Source organism: Rhinatrema bivittatum, chromosome 19, assembly GCF_901001135.1.
Source record: "Rhinatrema bivittatum chromosome 19, aRhiBiv1.1, whole genome shotgun sequence".
In the NCBI taxonomy this organism is placed as follows: Eukaryota; Metazoa; Chordata; class Amphibia; order Gymnophiona; family Rhinatrematidae; genus Rhinatrema; species Rhinatrema bivittatum.
Window position 1 is genome coordinate 35372810 of NC_042633.1, and position 12193 is coordinate 35385002.

Genomic DNA, 12193 nt, shown 5'->3' on the forward strand with positions numbered 1-12193 from the left:
GGCTCTCACAGGCATGCACACCATTATGTGTCTGTGAGGGAGAGAGGGAGTACCGGTGTGTATGAGAGCATAGGCACGTACATGAGACAGGGAGTGTGTATGTGTGTGTGTGTGTGTGTACGTGCATCTAAGTGAGAGCCTGTGTATCACATCGAGGCTCTCACAGGCATGCACACCATTATGTGTCTGTGAGGGCGAGAGGGAGTACCGGTGTGCATGAGAGCATAGGCACGTATATGAGACAGGGAGTGTGTATGTGTGTGTGTGCGTGCATCTAAGTGAGAGCCTGTGTATCACATAGAGGCTCTCACAGGCATGCACACCATTATGTGTCTGTGAGGGAGAGAGGGAGAACCGGTGTGCATGAGAGCATAGGCACGTATAGGAGACAGGGAGTGTGTGTGAGAATAATTGTGTTATATTGTGTGTGTATCCACGAAAATCTCAGGATGACTGGAAATGAAACGTTCCCAGGTATGGAGAGCAGGAGATTTTTTAATCCTTATTAGTTTTAATTATTGGGTGTAATTGATGTTTTTGCTGTTTTCAAATATTTGTTGTATTTTTGGGAAATAACACTATTCAGTAATTTAATGTTTTGAAATATTCTATTGGTGTTTGGGAAATTTTTGATATTTTATTTATTAACCGGTTTGAAATATTCTTTTTATGAATATGATTTTACATTATTATGTTTGTTCTTCTCGATGTTGTTATGTAATGTTTTATGAAGAATGGTTATGTTTTTGTTGTTCCATTGTTGCTCTGCATAGAGAGGCCGGTTTGTTGTGGGTTCAGTTCTTCTCAGCACGTTTCCGGACTCTTTAGTCTGCATTTGGTCAGGGTCGGTCTGTATTCTGCATGTGTGACTGAGGTGAGCAGTTTTGCTGCCTTGTACTTTCTGCGTAGGGATCTGTGACAGCCTGGCTTGCTCTGTTTTCCCCATAGGAGAGGTGTATTGGTGTTCTAGGGCCTGGTGTGCTATTTGCAGTGCTGCCTTTTCCTAGGTCAGGTTGGTACTGTTTGAGTGCTTGTAGTTAGGATTGCTGTGGTTTGGGAGGATTGCTATATTGTAATGGTAATCACGTTTATTCTTGGCTTGCTGAGGTGCCATTATAAATTCCATAGGAGTTCCCAGTGTCTCTTTTTTTGCAGGGTTTTCAGGTTGGCAGCGCAGCAGTGCATGTAAATATAATATTTATGTTGTAAGTGATATTTTACCTCAGAAGACTGCACTTGTGAATGCTCTTTTTCATGTAAAATGTGTTACACATGCGTGATTACATTTTGTGTGGCTATAGAGGGGGTGGGGTGGTTCCTTGGGGTATTTAATACCCCTCCTTTCACCTTGGGTTCCGTAGAGGAAAGGATGGAGGTTCACATTTAAAAAATAGAGGGAGCTGGGCTTTATTTGATGGCCCCGGACAGACCCTGAATGAATCGGGGGGCAGGCACCATCCCTGACTGAAGCTGGCAGAGGAGAGGGCAGCAGCAGGTAAGAGGTGCAGCGCTGCTCCTGCCAGCGAGGGGGGGGAGAGGACCCTGCTCACTTGTAAAAGATGTAACGCAAGCTGCTGGGGCCCCTAGGCAGGTCCTCGCCCCTCCCCCTCTCCTGCCAGCGGGGGGCTCTCACTTTAGGATCGGTTCTGCCAGTAAAGGTTTCCTGGCTCTGAGTGCAAGGAGGTGCTGGGGGCACGGGGGAGGGGAGGGCGGTTTAAAGAGGAGATCAGGCCACGCTTTTTAACGGGGAGGAAGGAGGGCGCGGGGTCTGTGTTCTGATAGGGGAGGGGAGTCCTGGCTGTGCTCCCTCCTGGAGGGGTCGGTCCTGCGCTCCCCCCCCTCCCCCCTCTCACCTCTCCGCTCCTCCGTGAAGGGTTTCTGCGCCCCGTAGTTGTGTTTGCAGCCTCGCTCCACCTCAGCCCTCTCGGCCTCCAGTATCTCGGTGTCATTGTTCCAGTACTCAGCGCTGGGTCTCCCGAGCTCCGTCTTGGCGATGAACCTCCCCACAGCGCTGTCAAAGTACACGAACTCCTCCCCGTTATAAAAGTTCCGATACAGGAACCGCATCCCCTCCCCGCCGGGGCCGAAGTGGCACTCGTGCTTCCACTGCAGCACGAAATCATCTGAGGAGAGAGAAGGAGGGAGGGTCAGAAAGGAGGCTCCGGGCGGCCAGGGGAGGGGCGGGGGTAAAAAGAAGTGCGAAGCTTGCTGGGCAGACTGGATGGGCCGTTTGGTCTTCTTCTGCCCTCATTTCTATGTAACAACAGAGAAATATGAAGGCGGGGGCTGAGCCTCTGTGCCAGCAACTCCCTCCCCTACAACAGGAGGGGAGTGACCCCCCCCAAGTGACTGGGAACAGAGGAGGGAGCGTGCCCCCCCCTGCATCCACTCCCCCCCCAATCCCCTCTCCCATCCTCCATGGGCTTTAGGGGTTTATTTTATGTCCCCTGCACTGCGAGATCCTCGCTGGAAGAGGAGGAAGCTGAAAAGGCAGTGAAGGCCATGGGGCTGGCAGAGCCTCTCCTGCAGGTTTCAGTCTTACCTGCAAGGTCCACCCTGGAAGAAACCCCAGGGCTGTTTCCACAGTGACCGAGGATCATTCCACCACTCCCCCACCCCAGGTTAAAGAGCAGAGGAAGTGAGAACGGGCACCGCTCCCCCCTCCCGCTGCCGCCCAGTGAGGCCGCGTTTTCCATTTTATGGGGATTTCCCTGCATCCCTGCTCCCTGCCCTGGGGAAGGCTCAGGCAGAGAGGAAACCTGCGAGGTTTCAGAAAGGGGGGGATCCAGTTAAGACAGGAGACCCCCCCCCCCCTTCCAAGCTGGGAGCCTCCCTTTCCACTCCCCGGAGGGGAGGATGCAGGGATGGAGCTGCATTTTATTCTGGGCATGGATGTAACTGGGAGGAAATGTGCTGGGTGCCAGCTGCTCCCCTCTGCCAAACATTCACAGTCAGTTCTTGTCCTCTGCAGCCCCCACCCTGGGTGTCCCCCCCTGCTGTGTCCTGGCCCTGGGAATCAGAGGCTGAAGCTCAGAGGGCCCTGGAGGTTCTCTCTCACCCCCTGTGGGAGTCTGCACACCCGGGACCTATTGAGCTGTCGCTGCCCAGGAGGAAGTGCGACTCCACCTTCAAAGCAGATCCTGGGGGAGGGGGGGGCACAGGGGCACAGGATATGGGACTCCCTTAGTGAGGGTCCTGTGCACTGATCATTTACAGAGGGGAAAAGCAGATCCTGGGGGAGGGGGCACAGGGGCACAGTATATGGGACCCCCTTAGTGAGTGTCCTGTGCACTGATCATTTACAGAGGGGAAAGCAGATCCTGGGGGAGGGGGGGGGCACAGTATATGGGACTCCCTTAGTGAGGGTCCTGTGCACTGATCATTTACAGAGGGGAAAAGCAGATCCTGGGGGAGGGGGCACAGGGGCACAGTATATGGGACCCCCTTAGTGAGTGTCCTGTGCACTGATCATTTACAGAGGGGAAAGCAGATCCTGGGGGAGGGGGGGCACAGGGGCACAGTATATGGGACCCCCTTAGTGAGGGTCCTGTGCACTGATCATTTACAGAGGGGAAAGCAGATCCTGGGGGAGGGGGGGGCACAGTATATGGGACTCCCTTAGTGAGGGTCCTGTGCACTGATCATTTACAGAGGGGAAAGCAGATCCTGGGGGAGGGGGGGCACAGGGGCACAGTATATGGGACCCCCTTAGTGAGTGTCCTGTGCACTGATCATTTACAGAGGGGAAAGCAGATCCTGGGGGAGGGGGGGCACAGGGGCACAGTATATGGGACTCCCTTAGTGAGGGTCCTGTGCACTGATCATTTACAGAGGGGAAAAGCAGATCCTGGGGGAGGGGGCACAGGGGCACAGTATATGGGACCCCCTTAGTGAGTGTCCTGTGCACTGATCATTTACAGAGGGGAAAGCAGATCCTGGGGGAGGGGGGGGGCACAGTATATGGGACTCCCTTAGTGAGGGTCCTGTGCACTGATCATTTACAGAGGGGAAAGCAGATCCTGGGGGAGGGGGGGCACAGGGGCACAGTATATGGGACCCCCTTAGTGAGTGTCCTGTGCACTGATCATTTACAGAGGGGAAAGCAGATCCTGGGGGAGGGGGGGCACAGGGGCACAGTATATGGGACTCCCTTAGTGAGCGTCCTGTGCACTGATCATTTACAGAGGGGAAAGCAGATCCTGGGGGAGGGGGGGGGCACAGTATATGGGACTCCCTTAGTGAGGGTCCTGTGCACTGATCATTTACAGAGGGGAAAGCAGATCCTGGGGGAGGGGGGGGCACAGTATATGGGACTCCCTTAGTGAGGGTCCTGTGCACTGATCATTTACAGAGGGGAAAGCAGATCCTGGGGGAGGGGGGGGCACAGTATATGGGACTCCCTTAGTGAGGGTCCTGTGCACTGATCATTTACAGAGGGGAAAAGCAGATCCTGGGGGAGGGGGAGGGGGCACAGTATATGGGACCCCCTTAGTGAGTGTCCTGTGCACTGATCATTTACAGAGGGGAAAGCAGATCCTGGGGGAGGGGGCACAGGGGCACAGTATATGGGACCCCCTTAGTGAGTGTCCTGTGCACTGATCATTTACAGAGGGGAAAGCAGATCCTGGGGGAGGGGGGGCACAGGGGCACAGTATATGGGACTCCCTTAGTGAGTGTCCTGTGCACTGATCATTTACAGAGGGGAAAGCAGATCCTGGGGGAGGGGGGGGCACAGTATATGGGACTCCCTTAGTGAGGGTCCTGTGCACTGATCATTTACAGAGGGGAAAAGCAGATCCTGGGGGAGGGGGGGGCACAGGGGCACAGTATATGGGACTCCCTTAGTGAGGGTCCTGTGCACTGATCATTTACAGAGGGGAAAGCAGATCCTGGGGGAGGGGGTCGCACAGGGGCACAGTATATGGGACCCCCTTAGTGAGGGTCCTGTGCACTGATCATTTACAGAGGGGAAAGCAGATCCTGGGGGAGGGGGAGGGGGCACAGTATATGGGACCCCCTTAGTGAGGGTCCTGTGCACTGATCATTTACAGAGGGGAAAAGCAGATCCTGGGGGAGGGGGAGGGGGCACAGTATATGGGACCCCCTTAGTGAGTGTCCTGTGCACTGATCATTTACAGAGGGGAAAGCAGATCCTGGGGGAGGGGGTCGCACAGGGGCACAGTATATGGGACCCCCTTAGTGAGGGTCCTGTGCACTGATCATTTACAGAGGGGAAAGCAGATCCTGAGGGAGGGGGAGGGGGGGGGCACAGTATATGGGACTCCCTTAGTGAGGGTCCTGTGCACTGATCATTTACAGAGGGGAAAGCAGATCCTGGGGGAGGGGGGGCACAGGGGCACAGTATATGGGACTCCCTTAGTGAGGGTCCTGTGCACTGATCATTTACAGAGGGGAAAAGCAGATCCTGGGGGAGGGGGGGGCACAGGGGCACAGTATATGGGACCCCCTTAGTGAGTGTCCTGTGCACTGATCATTTACAGAGGGGAAAGCAGATCCTGGGGGAGGGGGGGCACAGTATATGGGACCCCCTTAGTGAGTGTCCTGTGCACTGATCATTTACAGAGGGGAAAAGCAGATCCTGGGGGAGGGGGGGGCACAGTATATGGGACCCCCTTAGTGAGCGTCCTGTGCACTGATCATTTACAGAGGGGAAAAGCAGATCCTGGGGGAGGGGGGGGCACAGTATATGGGACCCCCTTAGTGAGGGTCCTGTGCACTGATCATTTACAGAGGGGAAAAGCAGATCCTGGGGGGAGGGGGGGGGCACAGTATATGGGACCCCCTTAGTGAGCGTCCTGTGCACTGATCATTTACAGAGGGGAAAAGCAGATCCTGGGGGAGGGGGGGGGCACAGTATATGGGACCCCCTTAGTGAGCATCCTGTGCACTGATCATTTACAGAGGGGAAAAGCAGATCCTGGGGGAGGGGGGGGCACAGTATATGGGACCCCCTTAGTGAGGGTCCTGTGCACTGATCATTTACAGAGGGGAAAGCAGACCCTGGGGGAGGGGGGGCACAGGGGCACAGTATATGGGACCCCCTTAGTGAGTGTCCTGTGCACTGATCATTTACAGAGGGGAAAAGCAGACCCTGGGGGAGGGGGGGCACAGGGGCACAGTATATGGGACCCCCTTAGTGAGTGTCCTGTGCACTGATCATTTACAGAGGGGAAAAGCAGATCCTGGGGGAGGGGGGGGCACAGTATATGGGACTCCCTTAGTGAGTGTCCTGTGCACTGATCATTTACAGAGGGGAAAGCAGATCCTGGGGGAGGGGGGGCACAGGGGCACAGTATATGGGACTCCCTTAGTGAGTGTCCTGTGCACTGATCATTTACAGAGGGGAAAGCAGGGGCGAGGGCCGGCTCTAGCCTAACCAGCTCCCAGTGCAAAAACCAAAAATAGCAGCACCTGCCACCAGTAACAAAAACACAAGTGTACACAGGGCCAGCCCTAGGGCAAGGGGAGACGAAGGTAAAAATCATTGATTGGTGCCTGCACCCCCCCCCCCCCCCACACACACACACACAACAGATCCCTCCTCCTTGGGGTGAAACTCAGACTGGGAGGAGGGCGAATAACCTGCCCCCCCCCCCCCGGGTGAGGGGGCAGGTGTTACCTCTCACCCTGACCTCGGCCCTCTCCCCAATCCCCATCTCCGCCACCAGTGCCGGCCTTAGAAATTTACAGAAATAGACATTATCTCCATCCATAAATCCTGCATCTGCAGAATAAAAAGACATCGCTTCATTTCCTATCAATCACATATCCCGGGATCACACATCAACAGCAGAACTGAGCCCAAAAAATCTCCTACACAAATTTCAAATTTTGTCGAAACAACCAAGAAGTAGAGCCCATCCCTAGCCCAGGCCCACCTTGGCCTGTCCTTAACTTTACCTGGCAACCAGGCTACAAGACATTGCAAGAAAAACTCCTAAGTACCCTACATGCACTAAAGAAAGCCCTGGCCAGCTCCAGCCACCCAGCAAAGCTAATTCTAAACCCATCTCACAGCATCACATCAAGAGTTTTAAAAATGGATGCAGGATGTTATTCAGATGATATTTAACTCCTCATAGATTACAGAAAATATACCCAAGGCGTCAGTTACCTGTTGGAGATGAAATACATGATAAAGAGACCTTAAAGCATAAATAGAAATGTGCAGACAGAAACTGAACTGGAAACCGCAACAAGCCAGACAGTGTATGCAGTGCCACATTACCATCCCTCATAAACCATCAAAGAATAACATCAAGAAATATAAATCATGAATTAATAATTAAAAAGAATACATGTTTCGAAACATCTCATGAATTAAAATTGTTATACATTTTCCAAAATACAAATAAAATATTTAAAAAAACATCAAACACCCAAGAATTACACCTAAGAAAAATTTAAAAATCTCCCTCTCTCTCACATACTCACACACGCACACAACAGATCTTACACATTTTATTTTATTTATTTAAAGCTTTTCTATATTGGCATTCATGATACAATCATATCATGCCGGTTTACAAATAACAGGGGGTGCAATAACTTTGTTCTTTTAACCAGTGCAGAGGAAGCAAAAAGTTACAATATAACAAGGTTGTTGAAACTGGGGGAGGAAGAAGACAAGAATAGTCAAGAATAAATATAAATATAAATCACATGCACAGAGGCTGTTATATACACACACACACACACACACAATATGTGTAGGTGAGCCTGTGTGTGAGTTGACACATTCCCTTGCTCCTTTCCTGGAGGCTCCCTGCAGTGAGTTCTGTGGGGTCTCAGTGCTGTCACTATCAGAGATCCCCTGTCCCCAGAGCCCCTCCCTGCTCCTTTCCTGGAGGCTCCCTGCAGTGAGTTCTGTGGGGTCTCAGTGCTGTCACTATCAGAGATCCCCTGGCCCCAGAGCCCCTCCCTGCTCCTTACCTGGAAGGTCCCTGCAGTGAGTTATGTGGGGTCTCAATGCTGTCACTATCAGAGATCCCCTGACCCCAGAGCCCCTCCCTACTCCTTACCTGGAGGCTCCATGCAGTGAGTTCTGTGGGGTCTCAGCCCTGTCACTATCAGAGATCCCCTGACCCCAGAGCCCCTCCCTGCTCCTTCCCTGGAGGGTCCCTGCAGTGAGTTCTGTGGGGTCTCAGTGCTGTCAATATCAGAGATCCCCTGTCCCCAGAGCCCCTCCCTGCTCCTTTCCTGGAGGCTCCCTGCACTGAGTTCTGTGGGGTCTCAGTGCTGTCACTATCAGAGATCCCCTGGCCCCAGAGCGCCTCCCTGCTCCTTACCTGGAAGGTCCCTGCAGTGAGTTCTGTGGGGTCTCAATGCTGTCACTATCAGAGATCCCCTGACCCCAGAGCCACTCCCTACTCCTTACCTGGAGGCTCCATGCAGTGAGTTCTGTGGGGTCTCAGCCCTGTCACTATCAGAGATCCCCTGACCCCAGAGCCCCTCCCTGCTCCTTCCCTGGAGGGTCCCTGCAGTGAGTTCTGTGGGGTCTCAGCTCTGTCACTATCAGAGATCCCCTGACCCCAGAGCCCCTCCCTGCTCCTTACCTGGAGACTCCATGCAGTGAGTTCTGTGGGGTCTCAGTGCTGTCACTATCAGAGATCCCCTGACCCCAGAGCCCCTCCCTGCTCCTTCCCTGGAGGGTCCCTGCAGTGAGTTCTGTGGGGTCTCAGCTCTGTCACTATCAGAGATCCCCTGACCCCAGAGCCCCTCCCTGCTCCTTACCTGGAGGCTCCATGCAGTGAGTTATGTGGGGTCTCAGCTCTGTCACTATCAGAGATCCCCTGACCCCAGAGCCCCTCCCTGCTCCTTACCCGGAGGCTCCATGCAGTGAGTTCTGTGGGGTCTCAGCTCTGTCATTATCAGAGATCCCCTGACCCAAGACCCCCTCCCTGTTCCTTACCTGGAGGGTCCCTGCAGTGAGTTCTGTGGGGTCTCAGCCCTGTCACTATCAGAGATCCCCTGACCCCAGAGCCCCTCCCTGCTCCTTACCTGTAGGCACCCTGCAGTGAATTCTGTGGGGTCTCAGCGCTGTCACTATCAGAGATCTCCTGTCCCCAGAGCCCCTCCCTGCTCCTTACCTGGAGACTCCATGCAGTGAGTTCTGTGGGGTCTCAGCCCTGTCACTATCAGAGATCCCCTGACCCCAGAGCACCTCCCTGCTCCTTACCTGGAGGCTTCATGTAGTGAGTTATGTGGGGTCTCAGCCCTGTCACTATCAGAGATCCCTCACCCCAGAGCCCCTCCCTGCTCCTTACCTGGAGGGTCCCTGCAGTGAGTTCTGTGGGGTCTCAGCCCTGTCACTATCAGAGATCCCCTGACCCCAGAGCCCCTCCCTGCTCCTTACCTGGAGGCTCCATGCAGTGAGTTCTGTGGGGTCTCAGCGCTGTCACTATCAGAGATCCCTCACCCCAGAGCCCCTCCCTGCTCCTTCCCTGGAGGGTCCCTGCAGTGAGTTCTGTGGGGTCTCAGCCCTGTCACTATCAGAGATCCCCTGACCCCAGACCCCCTCCCTGCTCCTTACCTGGAGGCTCCATGCAGTGAGTTCTGTGGGGTCTCAGCCCTGTCACTATCAGAGATCCCCTGACCCCAGACCCCCTCCCTGCTCCTTACCTGGAGGCTCCATGCAGTGAGTTCTGTGGGGTCTCAGCCCTGTCACTATCAGAGATCCCTCACCCCAGAGCCCCTCCCTGCTCCTTACCTGGAGGCTCCATGCAGTGAGTTCTGTGGGGTCTCAGCCCTGTCACTATCAGAGATCCCCTGACCCCAGAGCCCCTCCCTTCTCCTTACCTGGAGGCTCCATGCAGTGAGTTATGTGGATTCTCAGCCCTGTCACTATCAGAGATCCCCTGACCCCAGAGCCCCTCCCTGCTCCTTACCTGGAGGCTCCATGCAGTGAGTTCTGTGGGGTCTCAGCGCTGTCACTATCAGAGATCCCTGACCCCAGAGCCTCTCCCTGCTCCTTACCTGGAGGGTCCATGCAGTGAGTTATGTGGGGTCTCAGCCCTGTCACTATCAGAGATCCCTCACCCCAGAGCCCCTCCTTGCTCCTTCCCTGGAGGGTCCCTGCAGTGAGTTCTGTGGGGTCTCAGCCCTGTCACTATCAGAGATCCCCTGACCCCAGACCCCCTCCCTGCTCCTTACCTGGAGGCTCCATGCAGTGAGTTCTGTGGGGTCTCAGCCCTGTCACTATCAGAGATCTCCTGACCCCAGAGCCCCTCCCTGCTCCTTACCTGGAGGCTCCCTGCAATGAGTTCTGTGGGGTCTCAGCGCTGTCACTATCAGAGATCCCCTGACCCCAGAGCCCCTCCCTGCTCCTTACCTGGAGGCTCCATGCAGTGAGTTCTGTGGGGTCTCAGCGCTGTCACTATCAGAGATCCCCTGACCCCAGAGCCCCTCCCTGCTCCTTACCTGGAGGCTCCCTGCAATGAGTTCTGTGGGTCTCAGCACTGTCACTATCAGAGATCTCCTGACCCCAGAGCCCCTCCCTGCTCCTTACCTGGAGGGTCCCTGCAGTGAGTTCTGTGGGGTCTCAGTGCTGTCACTATCAGAGATCCCCTGACCCCAGAGCCCCTCCCTGCTCCTTACCTGGAGGGTCCCTGCAGTGAGTTCTGTGGGGTCTCAGCACTGTCACGATCAGAGATCCCCTGACCCCAGAGCCCCTCCCTGCTCCTTACCTGGAGGGTCCCTACAGTGAGTTCTGTGGGGTCTCAGTGCTCTCACTATCAGAGATCCCCTGACCCCAGAGCCCCTCCCTGCTCCTTACCTGGAGGCTCCATGCAGTGAGTTCTGTGGGGTCTCAGCCCTGTCACTATCAGAGATCCCCTGACCCCAGAGCCCCTCCCTCTCCTTACCTGGAGGCTCCATGCAGTGAGTTCTGTGGGGTCTCAGCCCTGTCACTATCAGAGATCCCCTGACCCCAGAGCCCCTCCCTGCTCCTTACCTGGAGGCTCCATGCAGTGAGTTCTGTGGGGTCTCAGCCCTGTCACTATCAGAGATCTCCTGACCCCAGAGCCCCTCCCTGCTCCTTACCTGGAGGGTCCCTGCAGTGAGTTCTGTGGGGTCTCAGTGCTGTCACTATCAGAGATCTCCTGACCCCAGAGCCCCTCCCTGCTCCTTACCTGGAGGCTCCCTGCAGTGAGTTCTGTGGGGTCTCAGTGCTGTCACTATCAGAGATCTCCTGACCCCAGAGCCCCTCCCTGCTCCTTACCTGGAGGCTCCCTGCAGTGAATTCTGTGGGGTCTCAGTGCTGTCACTATCAGAGATCTCCTGACCCCAGAGCCCCTCCCTGCTCCTTACCTGGAGGCTCCCTGCAGTGAATTCTGTGGGGTCTCAGTGCTGTCACTATCAGAGATCCCCTGACCCCAGAGCCCCTCCCTGCTCCTTACCTGGAGGGTCCCTGCAGTGAGTTCTGTGGGGTCTCAGTGCTGTCACTATCAGAGATCTCCTGACCCCAGAGCCCCTCCCTGCTCCTTACCTGGAGGCTCCCTGCAGTGAATTCTGTGGGGTCTCAGTGCTGTCACTATCAGAGATCCCCTGACCCCAGAGCCCCTCCCTGCTCCTTACCTGGAGGCTCCATGCAGTGAGTTATGTGGGGTCTCAGTGCTGTCACGATCAGAGATCCCCTGACCCCAGAGCCCCTCCCTGCTCCTTACCTGGAGGCTCCATGCAGTGAGTTATGTGGGATCTCAGCACGGTGAGGGTCACGATCAGAGCTGCCAGAGAACAGCCCCCAGCTCCAGGCGCCCGCACAGAGACCATTGTGTGAAGTACAAGAAGGGACTAAAGGTAGGAGAGTCCCTGTGCTGGGGGACAGCAGGGAACCCCACCCCCGAGACGCCGGAGACGAGTGTGCGAGCCAATCACGTTCTGAGTCTGAGCAGCGTCACCAGTTACCGGGTAGGGCTGGCTGAGGCTCTCGCACCACAGGCATGAAGGAGACACAGAGCAGCGGAGAAAATAGCAAACAAAATGATAGAAAGGCAGAAAATCCAAATAAAAGAAAAATAAAACGGTGTAATGATACAATGGAGTAAGAAATCATGTGATCAGATGGACTGGCAAATGTATTGATGACAGAATCCAGGAGGGGATTGTGAGGAGCTGCAGAAGGAGCCTGCAAGGCTGGGAGGCTCGTGAACTCACAATCATCAGATTTGTAATA

General features: G+C 55.0%; 1 protein-coding gene across 1 annotated transcript in view; it reads right to left on the reverse strand.

Moving 5' to 3' along the window:
- LOC115080376 (H-2 class II histocompatibility antigen, A-Q alpha chain-like) overlaps window positions 1-11843 on the reverse strand; it is a 56230-nt gene extending 44387 nt beyond the window's left edge. The window contains exons 1-2 of the mRNA XM_029584521.1: window positions 11685-11843; window positions 1854-2123 (exon numbers count right to left, since the gene is read on the reverse strand). Of these exons, the coding sequence (XP_029440381.1) occupies window positions 1854-2123; window positions 11685-11790 (376 nt within the window). The 5' untranslated portion in view covers window positions 11791-11843. The remainder of the gene's footprint in view (window positions 1-1853; window positions 2124-11684) is intronic.
- Between the last annotated feature and the right edge of the window lie 350 nt (window positions 11844-12193).